At 40.9% G+C, this 26,118-nt stretch overlaps 3 protein-coding genes across 8 annotated transcripts in view; all 3 read right to left on the bottom strand.

Annotated features, from left to right (window-relative positions):
• Positions 1 to 33: 33 nt before the first annotated feature.
• LOC146982437 (melanoregulin) lies at positions 34 to 6,150 on the bottom strand. Its single transcript, XM_085785367.1, has 6 exons — positions 5,884 to 6,150; positions 5,461 to 5,784; positions 4,081 to 4,243; positions 3,463 to 3,553; positions 2,728 to 2,891; positions 34 to 922 (listed from the first exon to the last, which is right to left on the bottom strand). Exons 2-6 carry the CDS (start codon positions 5,544 to 5,546, stop codon positions 710 to 712), a joined length of 717 nt encoding a protein of 238 aa, XP_085641493.1. The 5' UTR covers positions 5,547 to 5,784; positions 5,884 to 6,150; the 3' UTR covers positions 34 to 709.
• Positions 6,151 to 8,123: 1,973 nt separating this feature from the next.
• On the bottom strand, positions 8,124 to 21,998 carry stard3 (StAR related lipid transfer domain containing 3). Of its 3 annotated transcripts, none has more exons than XM_085783444.1 (15): positions 21,765 to 21,998; positions 18,978 to 19,221; positions 18,827 to 18,904; positions 17,948 to 18,025; positions 17,762 to 17,815; positions 17,357 to 17,474; positions 17,172 to 17,273; positions 16,472 to 16,527; positions 15,676 to 15,768; positions 14,074 to 14,136; positions 12,181 to 12,276; positions 10,860 to 10,939; positions 10,617 to 10,721; positions 10,420 to 10,513; positions 8,124 to 8,662 (listed from the first exon to the last, which is right to left on the bottom strand). In XM_085783444.1, the coding sequence occupies exons 2-15, from the start codon at positions 19,188 to 19,190 to the stop codon at positions 8,537 to 8,539; spliced, it is 1,356 nt and encodes a 451-aa protein (XP_085639570.1). In that variant the 5' UTR covers positions 19,191 to 19,221; positions 21,765 to 21,998; the 3' UTR covers positions 8,124 to 8,536. The 3 variants fall into 3 exon arrangements, with proteins under 3 accessions (XP_085639570.1, XP_085639571.1, XP_085639569.1); XM_085783445.1 differs by having other exon boundaries at positions 18,978 to 19,275; positions 21,952 to 21,998; XM_085783443.1 differs by having other exon boundaries at positions 21,952 to 21,998.
• Positions 21,999 to 23,239: 1,241 nt separating this feature from the next.
• The window catches only part of ppp1r1b (protein phosphatase 1, regulatory (inhibitor) subunit 1B), a 31,872-nt gene continuing 28,993 nt past the window's right edge, over positions 23,240 to 26,118 (bottom strand). For all 4 annotated transcript variants that reach the window (XM_085783433.1, XM_085783434.1, XM_085783436.1 and 1 more), the window contains one exon: positions 23,240 to 25,500. In XM_085783433.1, coding sequence (XP_085639559.1) covers positions 25,304 to 25,500 — 197 coding nt within the window. In that variant the 3' untranslated portion in view covers positions 23,240 to 25,303. The remainder of the gene's footprint in view (positions 25,501 to 26,118) is intronic.

The following is a 26,118-nucleotide window of genomic DNA, read 5'->3' as shown; positions in this document are numbered from 1 at the left end:
ACTTTATTGAAAACCGTGAACTGTGCACCATGACACATACACAAACTTGCCACGAGTTTAGAAATCCTTTCACATTTTCAGTATAATTGCTGGAGGGGAAACAAAAACACACCCTCACACATCATCTGAAAGTCACACACACAATCATTTGAAAAGTTCGACATTCAGCACTTTACTACACAAGTTTCTCCATCTGCTGTTTTTCCACCAAAAAAAAAAAAAAGATGTTGAAGCCAAACGCTGCAGACTTGAATTAGTTAAGGAGTCCTACTAATACTGGGCTATTTTTGTCTGGGTAGTTACTAATCATGTGATTGGATGAAATGAGTGCTGATAATCATAGGACAAAATATAAAGAGGGTCTGCTCAAAGGAACATCGCTACCCTGGAGGTTCACAACAGCTGAACAACAAACAGGCTAGGAACTTGATAAAACAAGAAACAAAAAACAAAAAAACAAAAAATACAGACACAAACCTTTGAAATATTCACCTGAAAATCTGCTAAACCCTTTTAGATTTTGACCAGAGGACAAAGATTAAGACTCAAGCTGTGCAGTTTGGGGAGAAAAGGAGAATTTCTTTCATCTTTAAAACTTCTACTACTTGAAGAGAGGAGCTACGCAATTCACATCCACGTCTCAAAGGGTTGATGACTACTGCCCCCTGCCTTGTGTCTGTCATCATTACAGCCACCTGCACAGACCTTGTTAGGATCTGTCACTGAAGTTTCCGTTGTCTCTGTCGCTGTCTTCCTCCTCCTCCTCGCCTCCTCCGTTCACGGCCTCCATCCGGGCCAGCAGCAGCGGCAGGTTGATGTTCAGGCCCACCGGCCCCTCCTCGTCTGAATCATCTCTGGGCGGGTAGAAGCGCCTCGCCTTCGCTAGGAAATCTTCAGCTATGTCTAGATACAGGAGACGATCCTGAGAAGAGATGAAGAGGGAAATTATATTGGGATTATTGTCAGAATATCGGTGGTAAAGGGTCAGAGTTCACTCCTGCACTTGTAAAAGCAGAAAAAAAAGCTGTGTCTCCATGATGCAGTCCACCTAAACCAAACCTTTTGCCTTCTAGATGAAGTTAATCCAGTTATTAAGGAGTTAAAACTGCAAAAATTTAAAATCAAAACAGCTCTGAGCAGCAGAAATCTATCTTCTCAAGCCTCATGACCTGTCACAGGGGCCAAACCCCCAGTTTGAGAAACACCACAGAAACCTATTGTATAATAAACCCACTATAAACTAAACTATAATGAAACATATAATACTGAAGAAGCCAAAGGAACATTTCAACCACAGAACCGTCAACTTAGCTACAATATTTATGTACTTTAAGTGGACAATTGTACTTGTAATTGAATATTTACACAGTTTTCATGAGTTCAGTGGGTTTGGATCTGCTGCGCCGCCTCTGAAGACGAGTTCATGCCCCCTAATGTCATAGTTAAGACAAGGAGGCTGTTGTGATCCAAGCATTGGGATAAATGAATGAGTTATTGTCAGACAGATTTGTAGCGGAACAGCTTTGTAAACTTGTTAGGACAGATTTTGTCTCTAGTTTGAGGACAGACGCTCCTTCTGCAGCTGCAGCCAGCAGCGCTGAGGCCTTTGACTGGGTGATGTTAGCATGTTTAGCTTGTGAATGGTTCCCAACCTGTGGGTTGGGGTCCCACTGGTGGGACGTTAAAGTACTGCAAGAGGGGCTCACAAATCATTTGCAACACTGCATTATAGTGGTGAAACGGTTAATTATACATTTTTAAAAAAAAACACAGCTAAGCAATTTTTTAATGTTTAAAGGTCCAGTGTGTAAAATAGAGGGAAACCCGTGACATCTAGCGTTCAGATACGAGGCTGCAGCTCTCTGGTTGGCTGGATTTTCCATTCAGGCTGCCGTACAAACATGGCGGCGCAAGATGGCGACACTCTCTAAAGCAAGACCCTTGTTATATGTTTATATAAAAGAATAATTATAAGGCTAAGAAAACCAACTTTTTTTTATTTTATAGCAATTATACACTTATACAAATATATTCATGGGGAGTATATTCAGATTTAGCCAATAAACCTTAAACCAATTATTACACACCGGACCTTTAAATTGAACGCTCTGGTGGACAAGTTGTGACCTGCACATTCATGTGTTTTGGAGTTGTTGGATTGTGTATTTGATGAGTTTGATGAGGGAAACCAAGAAATCCCATGAGCCTCCATAGCGTAGCTGTGAGCAGCTTGCGTCTCTGCTCCGCCGTTCTAAAAATAGCTTGCACCGACAATTAAAGGTAACAAACCTACTGCTATGACTATAGGGATTATGGCAATGGGCCAATTCGCCAAAATGTTGAACTATCCCTTTAAGTGTTGAAAAAGGCCTTGATGTGATAAACCAAAGACAGGAACATGCTGCTGCTGCTGAATCACCGGACCACATCGTACACTTTTCTGTCTCAGTCGGATTTCCCATAAAGTAAAAATAACAGGAGAAAAACAATCAGTGGCTTGTTATCATGAAAATAAAACTTGCTCTGTTGAAGGCGACGTCTGGCCTCCGAGTCGTTGAGAGGCCTTTTCTTTTCAACATTTAAAAAGAAGCCCACGAGGTGGAAAAGGTCGAGCACCACTGGAGCGATATTTCTCAGGGGTGTTTTTCTAACCCTGAGCTCCAGGTCAGTGTAAAGGTTGAAGGTCAGTGTGTGTGTGTGTGTGTGTGTGTGTGTGTGTGTTCTCACCAGGATGAAGAGGTATCTCTCCGGTGGAGGCTCTCTGGTGCAGAAGACGGACGTCTCGGTGTGGAGCGTGTTGAGGAGGGCACGTGCTGCCGGTGCGTTACGCATGCGGTCATGTGAGGCGCCGGCGGACACCGTCAGCAGCGAGTCGGCCTCTGCCATAAAACCTGAGAGGAGGAGGAGGAGGAAACAAAACAAAAACCTCTCCATCATCCATCTCATCTGGTAAAAACAGGGTTCCTACACATTTGAAATTTCAAAATTCCATACTTTTTCCAGACCCTAGTAATTTCCAGACTTCTCGGTTAAAAAAATTGAAAAAATTTGTGACATTTGAGTGATTAGATCTGTATCATGTAAATAAATTATGCAATTAATCATTAGTTTTGATTATTCTGAATTTGTATGCCATTATGTCACCAAATAATTTCCAGGAGATTGTAGTTAATAGCGCATATACAAAATAATAAACCCAGATAACTTCACATAAGACTAAACCCCGATAAGTGTTAAGATAAATATATTTCCATACTACGACAGGGGATTAGGGCCACATCGAGAAATAAAAAAAACACACAAGCTTGCAATAGTTTACATTTTCCATACTTTTCCAGACCTGGAAATGTGTAAAATCAAAATCTATAGCCTACTTTTCCATACTTCCCATACTTGTGTAGGAACCCTGGGTAAAACATCTGCCCCTCCTCACCTCACCTCACCTCACGTGTCCAGCCTTACCCAGGTTCTCCAGGATCGTCTTCCACTTGTCCCTGACCTCTCGGCGCGTGTCTCTCATGGCCTCGATGTCCACACTGAGACGCCGGTATCCCTAAAGAAGAAAAGCACAAAACTTTCACTCTCCTCCAGCTTCTTCTTGTCTCCTTCTTCTATTTCTTCTCTTCCTGTTGACTCATAACTGCTCTAAATAACTGATAATAATCATTTCTGCACCACCTGGAACTCTGGTTCGTTATTGGTTTCTGTTTTTAAACCCTTTAAAGCAGAAGTAAGCGATCCGGTGGTTTTGGCTAACTTCTTGTCAGCCGATGGAGTTAGCAGTCCCCGCCCTCGTCCCTACGTCACCACATTCACGCGCATCCCTTGGCTGCACACACAGAGAGGACCGCCCCTTTATGCCGTTCTCTCTCCTCATTGGATAAAGGTTGTAGGATACAAGGAAAGTTTTCTCCTCGGCTTACAGCAGAGCAGAGGGACTGACAGACCCCTGTTTCAGACCAAACACTCTATGTAAGTGATTGCTGTCGGAAGATATAACTATTTAAGACTTATATTAACACAAATATTCTGCTTACTTCTGCTTTAATATAACTGAGTGACATGTGTGTATTAATGCACCGTGGAGCCCATGCGGGTCTTGGTCCGGGCCTGCAGCAGCGTGTACAGGGTCCGGTCGTCATCCCTCTCCGAGTGGCTGGGGTCTCCTGGCGTGCTCCACAGGTTGGTCTCCTCGTCACGACGCTTCTGGACTTCACGGTTGAAATACTCCAGTGGATCTTGACTGTATGTCCAGGCCAACACACACACACACACACACACACACACACACACACACACAGACAGACAGACACACACAATTACTACTACACATTAAAGCAGATATCAGTGGAATGTTTTTGTTAATATAAGTCCTAAATAGTCCTATTTTCCGTCAGCAATCACTTACATGAAGTATTTCAGCCTAAACACGAGTCTCTCCGTCACTCTGCTCTGCTGTAACCCGAGGAGAAAATTTTCCTTGTGGGATACAAGTGTTATCCAATGAGGGGAGAGAACGGCATGAAGGGCTGTGTGTGCAGCCAAGGGATGCGCGTGAATGTGGTGACGTAGCACGAGGACCAATTGATGCCTGACAAGGGCGGGGGCTGCTAACTCATGGTGCGTTCAAGGAAACTCGTACTTTGTGTTTTTCCTTCCTGTGAAGTCATACCAGTTCGATCTGGTACGAGTTCACGGGTCGGAAGTTACGAGTGGCCGTTATAGGGAACTTTCACAGACAACAGGACGGTAAAAACACGAGCTACGGGTTACCTGGAACGCTACCAAGTCGTAGTTGTGACTTGAAGCTGTAACTTACGGTTTCAAAAGCCTGCCTTGAACACAGCATTAGCCGAAACGGCCGTGCCGCTGTTATCTGCTTTAAAACAACTACACAACTACACAAAACATATGGTGAGGCCTCATTTTATTATTACGGCCCACGCCTATGGAACAGACCGCCTGAAGACCTGAGGAGAGCAGAGAATCTGGAAATTTTTAAAAGCAAACTGAAGACCTACCTTTTTAGGCTTGCTTTTAACTGATTCTTATTATTTTTATCATTATAAAACATTTAATTTTATTTATTTATTATTATCTTTTTTTATTCTATTTGAATTCATCCATTTTTATTCTATTTTATCCTACTACAACTGTCTATTTTACTTCATTTTATCCAGTGTCTTTCTCATCTTCTCATTTTATCTATTTTACTTCATTTTAGATATTAGATAGCGCATGTTTCCTCGATGTCTCTACAATCCAATGTTCTAAAATTATTGTGTGAATGCGTATGTGTATGTGAATGTATGTGTGTCTCCGTCCCAATATGTGTTCCTTTATGTTCCTTGTTTTTATCATGTGAAGCACTTTGAGCTTCGTCATGATACATGGGCATGAAAAGTGCTATACAAATAAAGCCTGATTGATTGATTAATGAGGAAGTGAAAACTCTCTTACGGTACTAATGGCTGCTTCTCATCGTCGTCGTCAGTGTCAGCAGTGGCGCAGCAGCAGCAGCAGAACTTCCTGAAGGCCGCACCCATCGGTACAGGACGGAGTCACCGTGCAGCAGCAGGTGTGCACAGTTACCAGGTAAATCCAGAGGGAAGTGGAGCTTCACTTTGAGGCAGTAGTGAGGTGCTGAGTCTGAGTCTGGCCTGGTGTGTCTGTGTGTGTGTTGTGTGTCTGTGTACATGCACTTGGCTGGTTCGCCTTAGATCCACAATGCCTTTGTCCCTGAAGAAATGCAGCTCTGAAGAGAAAGCGGACCTTATTCACAGCCTGGATTTAAAGAAGAAAAGAAGAAGTTAAGACAACATTCATGTGGTTGCAAATCTAAACTTCAGGAATTAACACAAAATAAATCCATCCACACTCTACCTAATCCTCAGCTTCCCATTTTCCGGGAGCCCCGCCGCCGCTCCTTGTCCAGTAGAGCTCTGTCCTCAGGATCATCACCCTGTCTGGGTGGAGAGACGCTCAGGCTTGTGGCAGCCCCAAGGACTGGTGCCTCTCATCAGCCTCACATGAAGGACAATGAGGGCAGTGAAGACGCTCGCTGCTCTCATCCACTCAACGAAAAAAAAAAAAAACAGACATATTCACACACCCACCGCCTCAGAAGACAGTCACAGCACAATCATGTGAGCCGCTCCATCTCTCCTCCTTAGCATTGTGTTTTGCCCCGAGGACAACACACACATCTCCACATCTCCCAACAACTGGCTCTAATTACCCTCTTGTGTCCAATCCACCATGGCTGTATTGATTCAAGGATTATTTAATTTCATAGATTGTGGTTTTTTTAGGGGGTTCATTTGTGGAAAAAGCGGTCAGATAAAAGTTTTATTTCATCGTTTCATCATGAACAGTTACCACGGCTTTGAGTCTGCGGTTTATTTCTCATCATTGTTTGAGAAAAAGCTGATTTTTTTTCCCCCTGTGACGCTCTGTTACGGTAACGACCACGACGTGGAGTTTAACTCGACCTCCAGGAGTCGGTTTAAACTCTGCAGGAGTTCAGTTACGGTCGTTTGTGACGGTGAGTCACACATGAGACATAGGCTCAAGTCACACGGTGCCATTGTGTATGACATCAACCCCCCCGACACACACACACACACACACACACCCACCACTGCATCCCCCTCAGGATCCAATGGAAAGTATGTGAGCTATGACTCAGCATCATATCATCAAAAAAAATCCCATTATAATAAAGATTTATCTGCCGGTGTCAGAATTAAAGTAAAAAAAAAACAACTAATAATGTACAGGATGTATCATATATTTTTATTAGACATTAAGACACTGGTTAAGAGTTGATAAAAACCGTTGGTCAGTCAGGATGATTCTTAAATTAACAAGTTTGATGGTGAATTTATAGACAAAATACATTCAAAAACTACAATAAAGGGAAAAAAAAAACTTAGTTTGTGTGTGTGTAAATAATCTCTTCTGTTGTTGAAGCATCGACTGAACGAAAAGTAAAAAAAAAAAAAAGGCTGATGTGTTATGTTATGTTACTGCTATGTGATGTTACTGTGATTTTAAAAAAGGCACCAAATTGTTGATATTGTTCATTTGACATTCCTTCTGTACAGTGAAGATGCTAAAATAATAATAAAAAAGAATCCTTACAAAGTGCCTGGTTAAATCTCAGTTTGTGTTGTGGATTATTTAATAAATGCCTTAAAGCTGCAGCAGTGTTCAACACTGAGGTGCAGATTCTGAGACAAAACTGAAAACTAAAAAAGCTGAAAATGATAGAATTAGATGAGTCAAACACATAACGTGATGCTTCATATGTCAGAAATGATAGAAAACCTTCATTCAGTGCCAAGTCTCAAGCCTGAGGGGAAACACTACCAACATCCCATCAGTACAGTCATTACGTTTTTTTTTTTTTTAGTACCACAAGGCCACTTGAGGTTATTGGCATAAATGATTAGTTCAATAAGTGCACAGCTTCCTAATTTATGAGCAGTTTCATCATCTTTAGTTTTTCTTTTTTTAAACCAAAGCTTGTCAATGCATTTGCAAAACGAAGCGACACTAACTCCTGATTTGACGCCTTGGTTTGACCTCCGGCCTGGTTTCAAAGTGCTTACAAAAGCAGTGTTGTAATAATTATCATAAAAAAAACCTCAGTAATAGATGCTAATTAATAACATGAGCTGCTTTTTTGCACCTTGACACATGGGATGAGGTCAAACTATGAGACGTTCACTAGGTGGATCAGTGGTGTCTCCCTCTAGTGGCACTTTTTTTTGACAGTGAGTGACTTTTTTTCCCCATTGATCACAGTGAGATTCAGGAAAATAAAAGTGTGTGAAAAAAAGAAAAACAGCTTTTTAACCCATTTAAAATACATGCTTCCTGCAGATTTTGGCTGTGAAGTGTGGGTTTGTTTAAGGACAGGTGCACCAGAGAAACATTATCGAAGCCAATGCAGTGAAAAGACGACAAGATAAAAAGAAACAAGAAGCAGCAAATCAATAGCGAACAGCGTGTGCAGTAAGATAAGGCTCAGGCCGCCATTGCATCAGTTCTTTTGTAACAATAAGGAAGGATGGACGACGCCATCTTCCATCTTTTCATCCGAGTCTTTTTTGTTGTTGTTTTGTTTGGGTGAAGTCCACCCTGCCACAAGAACCAGGAAACTCATTGCACAGTGAAGGACATGGTGAGATAATTACAGGTCCACCTCAGAAGGAAATATGTTTGCGATCACACTTAAAAAAAACATGGTTGAAGTTTAAGAATAAAGAGGAACATCGTCTTCGATCAGCACATTACTCCTCTTCTCATCATGTGCTCATATGACTCACGTATCCAACGTTTAGAAGTTCATTCTTCTCGGTTTCAAGTGCTCATCCCTTCAGCTCCGACGCATCACGAGGGAACGGCTACGTCCATTATCGGTGTTTGATGTATACATGTATAAAAAACAAACAAACAAACGAACAGTAGTGATACCTCCGACCAGCTGTGGCACAGTTTGACGTCTCCGTTCGTCTCTTTTTTTTTTTTTTTAGGCGAGAAGGTGGTGGGAGCGCTGAGACGGCCGCAGGTCGGAGATACGTTGGCGTAAGTGGGACATGAATTCAAACATGGTGGCGGCCAAACTCTGGTGGATGAGGTAGCGAGGCAGGCGGCCCTGAGGAGACACAAGGAGTCAGTGTTAAAGCTCCATACAGTATAAAGGTAGATGTTTGTATTAAAGCTCCATACAGTATAAAGGTAGATGTTTGTGTTAAAGCTCCATACAGTATAAAGGTAGATGTTTACAAAGCTCCATACAGTATAAAGGTAGATGTTTGTATTAAAGCTCCATACAGTATAAAGGTAGATGTTTGTATTAAAGCTCCATACAGTATAAAGGTAGATGTTTGTATTAAAGCTCCATACAGTATAAAGGTAGATGTTTGTGTTAAAGCTCCATACAGTATAAAGGTAGATGTTTGTATTAAAGCTCCATACGGTATAAAGGCAGATGTCCATGTGTAGTGTGATTATAAAGCAGCTCTGGGTTCTATATTAATACTGTGAAAGTATCAAAGCCTCAGTCCACAGAGAAATGCACACACCCTGTATTCAGAAACTGAGGGGCTGTCCCATTTCCCCACACTTGGCTCAGTGCGCTTGGTTACGCACACACTTTGGTGACGTTTTGCCGGCGGAACGTATATTTGCATATAGTGTGCAAGCATGGATTAAGTGGCCAAGCGTGTGGGGGGATATTTAAAAGCAATTACACACACACACTTGACAAGTGCAGCCTGTGCCGTTGCGCACAGCACACTAGCACAACTACTACACACACACACACACACACAGCAACAGTTTTAATAAACGGTGCTGCTGGATCAGTCTCATCTACTCCTAAAGTGTCTCTATGCGCAAGATTCAAATCATAAATGTGTAAGCCCAACTCCGTAAGTAAATAAGACAAACAAGAAAAACGAAAATATAAAAACATGAACAGAGCATGATGAATATAAAATATGACATTAAAAGGTCATAATTATTAGATAGAAAGTTAATTTCATTTTATTGAGATTAATACAATCGCATTTCCTAAACGTGATTTGTGGCTCTGGGTGACGGCGGACTTCACCGTGGTGCATTGTGGGATTTATACTTGGCCAAAGACCGCTCGGATGCGGTCTTACCATAAGTGTGGGTAAAGTGCAAATCAAGCGCGCTGCACTTTCGGTCGTTGGAGAATCGGGACACACTTGCGCACTGACACTAGGCCCATGAACGCGCACGCCAAGTGCCCAAGTGTGTAAGTGTGATCGAGTGTGCATATTGGGACAGGCCCTGAGCCTTAAAACCAGCCGCCAGGACTTCCTGTCACTTTGTGATGTCACAATGAAGCAGTCACACAAAGCCCCGCCCATCAGCTGGACCTACCACCATCCAACACTTTGCAGGATTTGGTTTCTCTGAGTGTTTTATTCTGAAATCTGCTCTATTTTTATTGGATTACTCAGAAAACAGTCAGCCAATCAGAAGAGAGGAGGAGGCTGTTGTTACTGGAGCTCCAGAGAGAAGCTGAGAGAGGAGATGGAAAACTACACTGAGATGGAATTTAGTTTTAGTTCTTATGCATCAAGACTCTAATATTACAATTTATTTTTTTCATTTTGTTTCTTTGTCTTTGTTTTCTGTGATTCATACACTTATCTATTAATTTTACTAGAATCTAGTAACAGAAATGTATAATTAACAAATATAATAGATGGAGCCATAATTATTCTATCCATGTTCTATTTTTGTACTTCCTGTCACTATTTTCTAAATACAGACAATTCACATTTGACCACTTTTAATAAAAAAAGAAACTTCCCTTTTTTGTCTCAAACATAACAAGAAATTCACATTAATTGCACTGTGTGTGCACATTTTCACCTTCAAGTCTGTGTTGAGGATCCAGATGAAGGTGCAGACGGACGGGTTGCTGCTGGATTTGAGGACCACGAACCCTCCTGGACCGTTCTCCCCCCTGAGGTTTTTAAAAAAAAAGAGAAGAAAAGAAATGAAACTGACACGTCTGAACTTTTATTTAAAGAACTCGATATCATCTGGAGCTGGAGGCCTGTTCTGACCTGACGTAGCGACCGCTCGGAGGTTTGGCGTCGTGCTCCGTTGCCATGCCAGCAGACAGGTAGCAGTCTCGTTTGCGCTCCACCCGTCGAACATTAACGAAGTCCCTGAAGGAAACAAAACGAGACAATCGATGGGCACCGAAAGAGGAGGAGGAGGAGGAAGTCAGGAAGAGAAAAGATGACAGATAAAAAAAAGAAAAGAAAAAGAAACAAGTGGCACATATTGAAGTCTTGCTGTTCTACCTCGCAGACACGACTCCCCCCGCTGCTCCGGCAGAGACGTCATATGACACCAGGGTGTTGTCGTCGACTCTCTGCAGGATCTGAGGAGGCAGGAGACACAGGAGTTAACACTTCGGCACGGCATCGAAACATGTTAAAGGGATAGTTCACCCAAAATTCAAATTTCACTCATTATTATTATTATTATTATTATTGAGAATTTTCAGAGTCCTCCGTGCCTTCTCTGAGTTACGGGGGGTCCACGCAGCAGTATTTGTCCATATAATGGTTGTGAATGGATACCACTTTTCTTTGTCCAAAAAGACACACCAAAAAACATCCAAATACCTCCATAGTGCTCGTCTGTAATGTCCCTCTTGTATTGTAGCCCAGACATGAGAAATTGTTCCGACACAGGAAGAGCAGTGAACTGAGACGCTGGGAGCTTCTGCTACAAACAAGCTTAAAATATAGACTTATTTAATTTTTTTCGGAACAATTTCTCATGTCAGGGCCATAGACTGTAAAAAATATGGACGTAGCATCCGTGACATCACCCATTGGTTTTGGGGAGTCGTTTTTGTGACTCAAATATGGCGGCCTGAACAGCGCCATGTTGGATTGGCCGGCCAAGAACCCGCCCACTGGCCTCGAAGCAGCTGTCCACGGAGCTGCTCGGACCTGTCACTCAACGTTTCCGCGCCCTAATTGGCCAGAGTTTTAACCTAATAACAGTAAAACGGTAGAGTTAAAAAATTAAAATTCACCCCCCTCAGAGTGTGTGCGGGGGTAGAAACTATCGATTGAGACCAAAAAACGTTCTGACACCAGGCTTTTAACATGTTTATTGAGGATGTAAAATCGGCGATTTTAACATGGGGGTCTATGGGGAATGCTCCCTTCTGACACCAGCCCCCAGAGGAAGCCGAGGGGATTGCAGTTTTTTGAACGCGGAAGTGAGCTTCACTTCTCAGACTGACAACTGCCCCCTTGGTCGGGGCTTCAATACAAGACGGACATTACATACGAGCAGCATGGAGGTATTTGGATGTTTTTTGGTGTGTCTTTTTGTTACGAAGACAGTTGGTATCCATTTGCAACCGTTATATGGGCATGCACTGCTACGCCGAGACCCCCTGTAACTCAGAGAAGCCACGGAGGACTCTGAAACTTCTCCCAGCCCTTAGTCGACATGAGGGTGAGTAGATATGAGTGAAATTTCAATTTTGGGTGAACTATCCCTTTAACACGCTGGCACGGCATCGAAACATGTTCACACACAAAACGAAGTAACAAACACAAAAGACAAAGAAGAAGATAAAGAAGACGAAGAAGGCGACACCTGGCAGGCAGAGATGGTTTTGTTCCACTGCACCATCTTCTCTGGCTGCAGGATGACTTCCTGATACACCAGCTCAGCAGGACACTGCATAAAGGCCTGAACACAACAACACAATAAGCCAGTTTTTCCAACAAGTGTGTGAGTCTTTGGCATCGTTTCAGAATCAGAGAAAGGCAGCAACATGAAGTCTGAGCTATTTTCTCCACTGCTGCTCTTGTTTTCTAGTCTTTTCTTTTTTTTTTCTCCCCCCGTTCACATGATGTCCGGAGGCAGAGGTCAGCGCTGCAGAGTTCAACAAACTAATTTTAGCCTGTAAGAGCCGTTTCAAACGCCACTCTCGAGGTTGTGTGTTTACGATCATTGTCCTGGTGGAGGGGGAAAAAACAACAACCTGATCATGTCATGTTTTCTCATGAAGGAGTCTTCTGTTCAGAGACAAACTGGACTCCTGGAGAAGTTGTTGTGTGGTGAAGGACGGTCATTCACACGGAGGGTTATACAAACCAGCCAGTGGTTCATAAGATCAATGACCAGGTCAATTATTAACCAACTATTTACATTGTGCACTTGTACATACACCGATTTAGACATGTACTGATAGATGAGCTTATTAATCCTGAGTTAAACATTTATAGCTTCATAAATTAAATCCTTATTAGTATCAATGTATCAGTTAATATCAATGGAGGAATGCTTTATAAATTATGAATTAAGTATTTAGTTGTTAACACAGTGATACCAACAGTTTATTTGGTAACACTTTATAATAAGTACACACTATTAAGCATTAGTTAAGCATTAAAATATTGAATTCATAATTTATAATACATGAATACTCATTAGTATGTAGTTTATAAACACATTTTTTGTTTTACTCATCATTGATAAGCACCGACTGTATTTATAAACTACATACTAATGAGTATTCATGTGTTATAAGAATTCAGTATTTATTAATGCTTAACTAATGCTTAATACCGTCTATTCTCTAGTTTGACTTCAATATATAATATTGCATTTTATTGACTTTTCTGTTACTTAATTATTCATTTTCTTTTTGGTTCCATTATGTTATTATAGCTTTTAAAAATAGATTTCATCTCATCTTTGGCCTTCTTACCTTTTTTTTTTTCCTTTATGAGCTCATTAAACTGCTCTACACATATAAAGTTTGATTGACTGGTTAATGTAAGGACACAGTGGCTCTAAATGTCACATTAGTCGCATTCACGCAGAAACAGAACATGAGACGAGCTGCGTCTAATCACACAGAGAAAGTTTCCTGGTTGTTTTAGAAAGAAGGAGGAAGACGAGACTGAAACAGTCTGTAGGTCAGACCGATCAATAACGTTATCAGCACCAACGCCATTCACACACAGCAGATGATGTGTATCTGGGGGATGGATTAAAAAAAAAAACCTTGAGGTTGCTCTTGTTTATCAATCACAGTAAAAAAAAAAAAAGAAAAAACCTCCTCAGGTTACAACGACATCAAACATCAGTTACGGAGCATCGTCTGATAACGAGACTTCACACGTGTTGAATGAACTCTTTGTAACTCGACTCGTCTGAAGCTGCTGCTGCTGCTGTGACGGCACCAGGAAGCGACTTTAACGTCTGATTTAACACACATTAGTCCTGATTACTTTGCCCTTTTAGACGCTGTTGTTGCTCTGCAGCGGCGCACACACACACACACACACACCTCAAAGTGAACTTCATTAACTTACAGCAGAGTCCTCACATATAACCTGCTCTTTGACTTATACATTAAATAACAGTGAGGAAGGATTCACATATTAAATACTATATTACAAGTCTGTGCATTGACTCCTTGGGTTATTATTGGACGTTATGTAATTAGACACGATTTCACTATGAGTACTGCTGTACCTTGAGAATGAAGGTCTTTCCATGGAAGGGGATCTCCAGGGTGTAGACAGAGTCGCCCATATCCTGACACGAGACAACACACTGTCAGCATCATGAGGCTTTCACTTTTTCACTTCAAGGAAAACTCATATTAAAAGGGATAGTTTAACATTTTGGCAAATTGGCCCATTGCCATAAGCTTTAATTGTCGGTGCAAGCTATTTTAGAATGGCAGAGCAGAGCGGCGAACTGCTCAGAGTTACGCCATGGGATTTCTTGGTTTCCCTCATCAAACTCATCAAATACACAATCCAACAACTCCAAAACCCTCTGGTGGACAAGTTGTGACCTGCACATTCACCACGCTATGAGATAATAACAGAACGTTACCAGACAGAGTTGTTTTAGAGGTAAATTCATGCAAAACCGCTGATGCACGTTGCCTTCAGGGACAGTTTTTCCATCAAGTATTTACCTCTAAAACAACTCTGTCTGGTAACATTCTGTTATTATCTCATAGCGTGGTGAATGTGCAGGTCACAACTTGTCCACCAGAGTGTTTTGGAGTTGTTGGACTGTGTATTTGATGAGTTTGATGAGGGAAACCAAGAAATCCCATCTGCCTCCGTAGCGTAGCTCTGAGCAGCTCGCGGCTCTGCTCCGCCGTTCTAAAAATAGCTTGCACCGACAATTAAAGGTAACGAACCTACTGCTATGACTATAGGGATTATGGCAATGGGCCAATTTGCCAAAATGTTAAACTATCCCTTTAAAACAACTCATATCCTCAAAAAAGACAAAACCAAAACTACAGTCAGATTGTCATATAAACAGGTGTAGAGTCGATGTGCTTCAAGACAGACTGGAGTGAATAATGTGGTACAGTGAGATGGTTAATGAGGTTGCAGTTGGTGTTGTGGGGATGCTCTAATCAATTTTTTTTGTTGCTGCCAAATCCAATATTGATCAGCCAAGAGTGAGATAATGTTTGTTTTTTTTTCACAGTAGCTGGTTTTTCACAGGAGGTCCGAGCTGCAGAGACCTCCAACAGCGCCAGTGAAGCCTGATAAAAAAAGAACCACAAAAATTTGCCTGAACTCAATCAACATTTTTTCCCCCTACTTTGGTCAAGAGAGCAGCACAAACAGCTTCTAAAGACGGTTTTGGAGGAATCTACATTTTTTAAATTCAAGAAATTCATTAAACCGTTAAACAATTAAACAGCGAGGGAAAAAACAACTTGAGGGTTATCTTGTAGTCTGCAGCTCTTTGCTCTATTTCTCTCTCATTCATAGTATTTTGTGCAACTGATCAACTTCAGACTTGTGTGTGTGTTGTGTGAGTGTGTGAGAGACTGGCGATGACAGCTGGAGTGTGTGTGTGTGTGTGTGTGTGTGTGTGTGGTGTAAATGCATGAAGGGATCAGAATGTGATTGGACCGGAGTCAGATGTTATAGATGCAGAGACCAGTGGATCAGATGTCTGTGCCTCGATACACATCACATGTTATTAACGGGCTCAAACCGTTGAACCGGTGAAACGTCCTTGAACCTTCATCCCAGACCAGACTGGGCTTCTTTTTCTTTTTTTTTTCCTTTTGGATGAGACAAAACTTGCACTTACATTGTTTTTCTCAAACTTCCAGTTGTCCTCCTGGGCCAGGATCTGTTCCACCACAGACATGGCCTCCCGCCCCTGTCTGACAAACTCCTTCTCCTGCAGCGAGAGAAAAGAGCAATAAGAATCATCAATAACACTGGATACCTTGAGCATACAAATTCTTTATTCTTTAAAAAAGGCACATACTCTGAAGTTCACCGATCTGGTTAAACACAAGACTGCACAAATCCTGTACAAAGTGAGATATGATAGACTTCAGGCTGATGTACAAACTATGTTCATGGAAAGGCATGGTTGGGTTTTATTATTTAATTTTAAGATAATTAACATCAGAACAACTCTAAAAGTAAGTGCATAACAGTCTGCGGGGTGAAACTGTGGAACAGTCTGGAGAACAATAAAAAAATAAAAATATGTGGATGAGGATTAAGTAAATTGGAGAGTGGAATATTATTTTGACTGCGTAGGGATAAGATTATAAAACTAAGAGAGAGGTTGTAGACTTTATATTTGGTTTATTCTGTTTGCCTGTAAATATGTAATGATGGAGTGATGAATAAGGAGTGGGAATTGAAAAGCTCGGCTTCCTCCTGCTCCTTTTTCGAGCATATGTTGTGTATTGATTTTGTTTGTATTTTGGCGCCCTATAACACATGCTATTTATTTTATACTGTCTGTCTTTTCTTTTTTTTTAATATGTTCGAAAAGAAGAATATATATATTCTTTTTAAAGCAGGTTAAGAAGAGCCAGTCTAACAGCTCAGTTTAAAAAAAAGACTTTTGAAGGTGAAGCAGGTACCTGAGCTGTGACGGCTCTGCGCCCGAGACCCTCCTCATCCAGATCCTCCTCAGAACCTGCAGACACACGTTTAGAGTCACAGCTCAGTTTATACAGACATGTGACACAATTAGGACACCCTGTGAAAGTCTGTGTGTTTTTAAACATATTTGGACATAAATACGTCCTCAGCACAATAAGTCCTCAGCACAGGGCCGACAGTAACACCCTGCCCGCTGAGAAGAGAGAGAAAGTGGATTGTAGGTCAGTTGGTAAACGGGGCTTCTCTGACAGTCATGCATTTCCCCCAGAAACGTCTCTTATTGCACGGTGGAGCGTCAATTCTTATTTTTATTTTTTTCAAAATTGCCTTGATATCTAGTAAATTGCTGTGCAACCCTCCAATTTGATCGCTAATCGTCCCAGGCCTAAAGTCTTGTTCCAGACTACAACACTAATGGGAGGTGTGCAAAGAGGAAACCTTTGCTCTGAGAGAAACCTGAAGGCCAGACTGAGGTTTGCCAGAGTGAACGTAGACGAAGACCAGGACTTCTGGTACAATGTTCTTTGGACAGATGAGTCTAAAACTGATTTATTTGGACACCAGAACAAAAGGACATGTTTGGGCTGAACCAAAGAGGGTGTCCTGGTTTTTTCACATGACTGCAGTTCAAATGAGAAAACAAACTAAAAAGAATAAAACCCTAAAATCAGACTTTACCTGCGACAGATTCAGGTGGAGAGTAGAACTGTCCGTCTGAGACGGCGCGGGGGTAAATCATGGGGGCGCGTTCACAGGCTGCGTTCACCATCGCTAGGTAGGCTGAAGGGAAAAGAGGGAAACGTGTTTAAAAAAACAAAAGAAGAGAGAGAGAAACTGACTTCAGCCTGTCGTCTTCCTCTCACCTCTCTCATCCTCCGCCTCCTGCGTGAGCACCTTGAAGTCCAGGAACCAGGTCTCCAGCCAGGCCACCACGAAGGAGGTGATGGGCAGCACATACCAGAAGGCATTCTTGGACAGGAGCTGCGTAAGAAACAAACACATGTTTTAAAATTGACGATCACTGTTTTTTTGTTTTTTTTGCTGAATGACTCATAATAAACTCAACTAATAAACGAGGGAGGGAAAATCCATATTGCGCCATCTCTCTGCGGCATAAAACAGTAAAACCATCAAACCATTTTTATCACGGGGCGAGTACATTACTGACATTAAAGCAGAAGTGAAAAAGCTGAAGTGGTTGTAACAACGTCTGCCTGCACCACAAATAAAACTCACACATTCACACAAGTGTTAAAAGTGTCACTCACATCTGATAGGATAACCTTGACGACGAGGAAGACAGTGGTCACCAGAGTGGTTATCTGTGGAGGAGAGAAGAAGATTTGAGTTTCTGCTATTGTGCATGTCTGGTAATAAAAATATGAGATTTTTTTACAGAATTTCATCATCAGTGTGTGTTGTGTTTGTAAGTGTGTGTGTGTGAGGTCACTTACCGCTATAACCCACCAATGCTTTAACCTAAAAGCAGCGTAACCCACTTGTAGACACAGGAAACGAAACAGGGCGAGGAGCTGAGATAAGGAGGAAGAAGCAGGAGGAAAAAAAACAGGAGTTCAGAGTTTTAAAGTCGTCACATGATCCAAACGTATTGACTTTGCAAAAAAAAAAAATCCCGTCTTGTGTCAATAAATGCAGACATGTGACCAAACGGCTCGTTCAGATTACTATGATTTTCATAGATTATTTTCAAGCAGGATACACTAAAAGAATGTTGTCTCTTGCAAGTAATATCTCATCTGATCCCTCTCATGTGTTATTCGAGGAATATCAGCTTCTGCCATCAAACAGAAGGTTTAGAGTTCCACAAGCTCGACTGAACAGGCTGAGGAACTCTTTTGTCCCTCAGTCTGTCAAACTGTTAAATCAGAGTTTGGGCTCTAAGTCGACCCTAGGGTTCATGTACAGACTGAGCACTGGGTGTTGCACCAAAGACACATTGTAATGTTGGATTTATGTTGTGAATGGAGTTAGTTTGGAGGTAGTTTGTGTTTTTCTTTAAATGTGACGTTTGAGGGTAACATTTATGCTTTCTGTAAATGTATGCTTTTGGTATTTTGTTATTATTTGTGTGAAACCTTGGACGTCATGGGACGCAAGACAAATTTCAGAGTGATCTGACAATAAAGTGTAATCTTATGTTATCTTATCTTATCTTATCTTATGAATCAAGCAGGATGAAACTGAGTGAAACTGAATGTGGTAAGGAGGACGCATGAACAATAATGTCATTATTCTTACACTGAAATCAAATGTCGCACACAGCAACACAACACAACACGACACAACAAGACTTGGATGCGAACCCCACTTACAAAGACGTCAAAGAAGGAAGTCCTGAACTTGTATCGGATTACTTCGTTTTCCAAACTTTCCCAGATCGTGCTGGAAATCTGCAGGAGAACAACAGACAACAGAGTCAAACTGGGTCTAAACTAAATAAAAACACACAAAACGCACACTCACGTTCAGCTCAATGATCCACAGCAGCGAGATGAAGAGCAGGTCGAACGTCACGAAGAGACAGAAGGTGCGGCGGACGTCGGAGATGACCCGGCGCTCCGCAGGCGGGACGAACAGGTACGGGGAGGGGAGGGACAGCGACGTGGAGTAGGATGCGTTCAAGGAGGCGATGGCGGGGAGGCTGCCCGCGAGCTCCCCATAGTCTCCACCCGGCATTCCTGCAGTGAGACAGGAAAACTCCCCCCCGCTGCAACGAGGGAGGTGGAGACGGTCGGTTATATTTAGTAACACTGTCTCTTCTCTGTGGAGAATACAAAAAAAAAAGGAAATAAAAGCAAAATGCTCGTAACGTCAATTTATTTATTTATTTAAAAAGGACAATGCACATAATAACATCAGCTCTTTTCTCTTTTTAAGGAAAAGAGAAAGGGAAAAGCCCAACATAAATAGTACCGGAGTTAGCTAATTTTCACCCGCTGTCCTCTGGTAGTTTACATAGAAAAAATTTCATTACAATTAGACAAGACACAAGACAGACATAGAATCAGACACAATATTGACAGATGTAAAACAGACAGTACAATAAGAGCTCGACAGAGCAAAGCACAGGGATAGGAGGTAGGCCTACAAAGAAGTGTTCTAACAAACATTCAAAACCTGACATACAAAACAAAACAAAAAGACAAAGAGGTACGATAAGTGCAGTAAATCAGTTAAAATTGAGTGCAATTTTGACTGCTTTTCAGCCAGTTCTTTAAATGTGTTTTGAAAGTGGTGTATGGCATTCTCGTATTGTTAGTGGTAAACTGTTCCAAATGTGACAGCCTTTGACTGACTAAAAGTGGTGCGTCTTAATGGTATTGCACAATCCCCTCTTGTGGTAGCCCTCGTAGAGTGGTTAAAGTTGACATTAAAGTTGTTAAAGGTTAATTTAGAGGAGTTTTAATTGGAAAAACAAAAAGCAGGGTGGAGTCATCTGAAGCTAAAACGTCAGGCCTGTCCTATGACATCATCATTAAGTGATAACAAGAACAAGCAGGAGATCACATGACGACACACACACGCATGTATGACTCAAGTTTGCAGCTACATTGATAAACTCACAGTGAAACTCACACTGGTCTGTTCAAGTTCAAGTTTCCACAGCAGCAAACACATTAACATCCTTCACTTCTCTCTCTGCTCAGTCTCATGACTTCCACACCACAGGCCTTTTCATCAGCTCCAACAACATCCACAAGTACATGTGATCCATTTGTTATAATTCAGATGGTGATAGTCTATAGTAAAAGAAAATGTGTGTGTGTGTGTGGTTAAAATACTCAAACAACAACAATCAGTCATCTGCGTTAGTATATTTCACATATTAAAGCAGAAGTAAGCGATCCGGTCGTTTTGGCTAATGCTGCGTTCCAGGCTTCCAGGCTTTGAAACCGTAAATTACAGCTTCAAGTCACGACTTACGACTTTGTAGCGTTCCAGGCAACCCACAACTCGCGTTTCTCCGACCTGTTGCCTGTGAAAGTGCACTATAACGGCCACTTGTAACTTCCGACCCGTGAACTCGTACCAGATCGAACTGGTACGACTTCACAGGTCAGAAAAACACGAGTTACGGGCTGCCTTGAACGCACCATAACGTCTTGTCAGCCGATGGAGTTAGCAGCCCCCGCCCTCGTCATGGATCTATTGGTCCTCGTCCTACGTCACCACATTCAGGCGCATCCCTTGGCTGCACACACAGCCCTTCATGCCGTTCTCTCTCCTCATTGGATAAAACTTGTAGGATACGAGAAAAGTTTTCTCCTCGGCTCAGAGCAGAGCAGAGTGACTGAGAGACCCGTGTTTCAGACCAAACACTCTATGTAAGTGATTGCTGTTGGAAGATATAACTATTTAAGACTTATATTAACACAAAAATATCGCTTACTTCTGCTTTAAGCAGTGAGTAATGAACTAGTCTTTTATGCGTTTTTGCTAATCCAGATGACTTTTATTTATTTGCTTGTATCCTCTTATTTTGTATTGTTATAATAAACCGTACAATGTTTTCTCCCTGTGAATCCCTTTGATAAAGATTTGTTGTTTTTGAATACTCATTAAATAAATTGGGACGGTATACACATAAACACACAAACCAATGTCTCTCACTACACATAGATTATTGTGTATCATCTGTGTAAATAAAGTGAGTATTAGAAATAAATATTAGTTTTGCCAAGTATGTGGACATGTGGCCTGTGAGAATCAGGTTTGAATCTCAGTAATATTTAACTTTAAGTACATTTTAGTGGTGAGTGAGTTATTGCAGGATTCTTGCACAATAACATTAGACCCTTGGCAGACAAGCAACAACAACAGCAACTTCTGACTATTGACTCACAACCAGACCACAGAGTTTCACTTGGTATCTTGAAAACTATTCACAGACAAACAACTTAATGGTGTCAGCAGGCATCGTGAGTCACCCTTTATTTCATTTTACCGAGGTAAACTACATTCATTTCAGGGTTTAAAGTTCATTTCAATTAGTTTCAGACCATCACATCCTGTAATTTCTGCTCATAAACAACAACTATGTGGAGGTTTTCTCTCAGCTAGCAGGCTAACTTAGCGGCATTGACAAGACACACAAAACACAGTGACAGTATAATAATAAACAGCAGAGCCGCTGCTGCTGCTTCACTGTTTGTTGTGGTTAACACGAAGTAAACAAACACAAATGACACATAAGGCGCAGACGGAGAACTATTAGTGAGCTAGCACAGTTAGCTTCGCCGGCTAACTTACCTTCGTCTCTGTGCAAGTTAGTTTCACTGGCTAACCGTTAACACCGTGAGAAAATGAGGCACAAGCGTCATGTTTCAGGTGGACAGTCACGAGAAGTTACGCTTAACAAAGCAGGAAAAGACAATTCAATTATGACACACACACACACAAAAAAAACAACAACCCAAAATTAAAGCATGTAACTCACTTGATTTATCGCAACATCATCCGACAGGAAGTCTTCCGGTTCGGACCGATCAAAGAAGATGCGACGGCGGCGAGATGAGTCCCTGCTGCTCTTCAGCACGGAGAGAACCATCACGTGACCGGCGGCCGCGGCCCCCAGCGGCCACAGCGTGTAACTACACCCAGGTCCCATTTAAAAAAGAGGGAAAGAAAACTTTTATACAAAGAGTTTGTGATATCATGAGCACAAAAACAAACTGTCCGCGTAAATGTACATTCACAGGTATAAAACCAAGCAATATTCAAAGTTCAAAATGTCTTTATTGTCATACTATACGTACAAAAGAATGGGATATACAAAGGAAATCTAAAGCGCAAAAGGGAATGAATTAAAGATAAATCTAACAGTAAAACACAGTGGCACCCACACAAGCAACACACATCCACTCAGTAGCCACACATCCACACACACACACACACACACACGATTATATGTAAAAAAAAATAAAAAGAAAAGAAAAGAAAAGAAAATAGCCTCGATAAAGAACTAGATGGTGCATCGACTGCTGTAGCAGCATAAATATATTCTATTCTATTCTACCATATTATATTATATTATATTAATGACATAACATCATTCTCAAAAACGAAAAGCAATTAAGCAATGTGTTGTTTATTATAGGCTATTGAACCATGTGTTCCAGTTTTATTAATATAACCTACTGTCTTTTTACAGTGTATGTTGATTAATGAAAAGAAAAATTGTATTGTAATTTGTAAAACATGTCAGACTACTGACAATCAATAGTTTTAAAAATGATCTCTGGGTGGACACCGCCACCTGGTGTCCAGAGTTTGTAACATTAAAAATAAAAGTGTTGATTCCTGATTAGTGATAGTGAATAAAGGCGAATATTATTGTTTTATTTTTTACACAGATTAAACAAATATGTGAATTTTGAGTGAGTTGTTAGTTACTAAATTATTTTTCCTGCTCTGTTGTTATGTTTTTAGCTCTTCAATATTCAATGAAGCACCAAATGAACAAATTAATGAATGAATTAGATGTTTGGCTCCTGTTATGTGGTGTTGATTAATAGCTTTTAATTAGATCATGATCATCAATTAAATCATCGTTACATTATGACGCATTTGAACAAATCTCCACCTGGTAAAAATGCACCATGTGTCAACTTCTCTAAATAACATGAACTTTCACTTGGCTTGAAACAACATAAATGATGATGATGAATAGATTAACTCTCTCTCTCTCTCTCTAAACACACACACACAATAAAGCACGGATCAGGTTGAAGGAGAAAAAGGAAAATCTGTTTATTTTGATATCATATTGTTGCTCACTTTAAAACAACCACATCACATAGAGAAACAAGAGAATGGAAAATAAAAGAGAGGAATTTAAAATAAAAGAACAGAATAAGCAGTTAAGAGTTCATACATGTCTTCCCATGGTTGCTTTCTTCTGACCTGGGAGGAGGAGGAGGAGGAGGAGGATGGGGGAGGAGAGGAAGGGGTGAGGCGGTGTTTCACCCAGTCATCCAGCAGTTTGGAGGTCAGAAGTCAGAGGTTAAAAAACAAACCAACAAAAAAAGTTTCATACAGTTTTTTTTTCTTCTTTTATATACAAACATGAAGATTAATTCATCCTGTGGCACAGCTGTGGAAAACGTCATATAATCAGAACCTGTTTGTGTTTGTGTTTGTGTTTTTTTACAACTGGAAGTTAAATTATAGATGCTGAGTAAAAACATTATTTCTCTTCAACTGAGTGAATATGTGGTAAAAAGAGAGCGCAGAGCCTGGTTTTAATGATGCTACACTCAGGCCTGTATGTATTTGTGTCAGTATAGAAACAGGACGAAGCTGAGCCGTCACTCACACACCAACGTCAGATTATAGAAAAATAGCTCTGACACACAAATCATGAGCGGACGATTAAAAAGACAACGATAGAAAAGTGTTAACATACAAAAGGAACAATAATAATAATCCCATATGAGTCAACACTATTGGAAAAAAAAGAAGATTTCAAATTATATATAGGCTATTTTTTTTATTCTAGTTTTTTTTTTCTGTCTTTGTTTTTTTTAAATATATTTTTCTAACGGTGTCAGTTCACAATGAGTCGACGCACGAGGCCTGGAGGAGGACGGGGCGGGGACGTGTGTTTCAAAACAAATCAGAGGTAGCTTTAAATTTATTAATTTTAAAAGTATAATGCTCAAAAATAAAAAGTAGGCTATGGTATGAAATAACAAACACACACTTGCTCATAAGTCTATCACAATTATAGACAAACGTTTTGGTGCTTATTATTATCATTAGGTCAGAAATAAAGTGGTACTCCAGCACAGATGTCTTTAATGCTTTTTAATATACAAGAACAGAGTGAATTTATTATTTTAGTTATATATATATTTATTTATTTTTTAATGATCACTGTTGGAATCAGTTGTAAATTAATTAGTCATAATGCATGAAGTGATTGAACAGAGGTCTGATTGAACAGTAAACAGTGAAGATAGATGACACAGAGAAAAGATGAGATTTAAAAACAGTACAGGTGGATTTTCATGTTACACAAAGAGCTTGAAATTAAATGAATGAAAATGTATTTGATAACTCTAAGACTTCAGATCATAAATAGCATCAAAAAAGTAAGTAGGATTTAATTTCATTTAAAAACATCCAGGTGTTATAATTCAAAAATTCAAAGTTTTTGGCTGGAGTCTCACTTTAACTCTTGTCGTTCCTACTTCCTACCACTAGATGGCAGTATAGATATATTATAGATATATATATATACGCACATTGATTCAAAACGGGCTGAAACAGTGAATCAGTGGGCACGTGCACCACTATTCATCAAATAGACCTTCAAAGTGCTTATGAAAGGGTCCAATCAGAGCCGTCTGCTGCTGTGGAGGTGGTTTTTTTTAACTTCTTTAAAGGAACATTTCACTCAATTCTGCAGAAGCACTGAATGGACAGAGAGAGACAGAGACAGAAAGAGAGAGGAGGGAGACACAAGTCGACCTCGGCCCCCCCTCCTCGACTAAACAAAGGGACATTGGGGCCTGAAGTGGCGTCAGTGGTCTGCTCTGTCTGTCTGTGGACCTGTCCTCACCTGCTCGTTAGCTCTGACTCTCTCTCTCTGTCCTCTCCTTCGTCCACCTTCGACCTTGTAGAGGTGAAGCACGACACAAAGCTTTATCTGTCTTTCAATCTCAGACTCTTTCCACTTTCTTCTTGTTTTTCTCCATATTTTAACCATTTGACGACAACTACACACCCTCACGCTTCCCAATCCTCCCTCCACCACCCCTCTCCCTTTCTCTCTCTCACACTCTCTTTCAGTTGCTCCCTCGGTTGCTCTCCTCTGTCGTTGCCTTGGCTTTGTCTTCCTCCTCCTTCTCGTTCTTCTTCTTCTCCTCTTCCTCCTCCTCCTCTTCCTCCTCTTCCTCCTGTGCTGCCTGGATCTGTTTGCTCGTCTCCCTCACGCTGGACAACTTGTCCGACTGCTCGGTGGACGCCGCCGTCTCGTGGTGATCTGAGGGAGGTAGAAGACGAAGGTCAGAGGTCAGAGGAGGGCAGCCATTTGGGTTTTTAATCAACTATTGATATCAGTGTCACATGGAGTGGACTGTATTGATAGGAAGTGGTCGATTGAACTTATCTGTCTCTCCATTAAACATTGATCCATAAACCTTTGAAGGATAAACATGTCAAATAAGTTTATAAAATGTGTTTTCTCACTCCTCTGGGATAATTAACTGAATATCAGTGTGTTAAGGACAAAAAAACAAAATCACAGACAAAAGACATTTGAACACGTCATGGGAAACTGTGTTGTATATTTTTGGCTATTTCCAGAGTCCAGACCATTAATCTGTAACTTTTTATAACACAGAGTATAAGAATGTAACAATGCTTAATAGTGTGAAGTAATTATAAATAATAATAAGCTGATTATTAGATGATGAAAATAACTATGAGCTGCAGCCTTGTGTGTCGGGTTAGGGTTCAGGTTTCTTGGAATAAGTTGTTTAACTAATGTTATTAACAAAACGTATAGATTATGATTAAGTTGTTGATTGTACATGAGGTTACATTATCAATTTGTTTTTCAGAAATTAATCTTATTTATTCTTATTCTTGAAAAGTTGCA

The sequence above is a fragment of the Trachurus japonicus genome, chromosome 8, assembly GCF_045865225.1.
Source record: "Trachurus japonicus isolate A0001 chromosome 8, Traja_1.0".
Lineage (NCBI taxonomy): Eukaryota > Metazoa > Chordata > Actinopteri > Carangiformes > Carangidae > Trachurus > Trachurus japonicus.
This window is presented reverse-complemented; position numbering and strand designations above follow the sequence as displayed.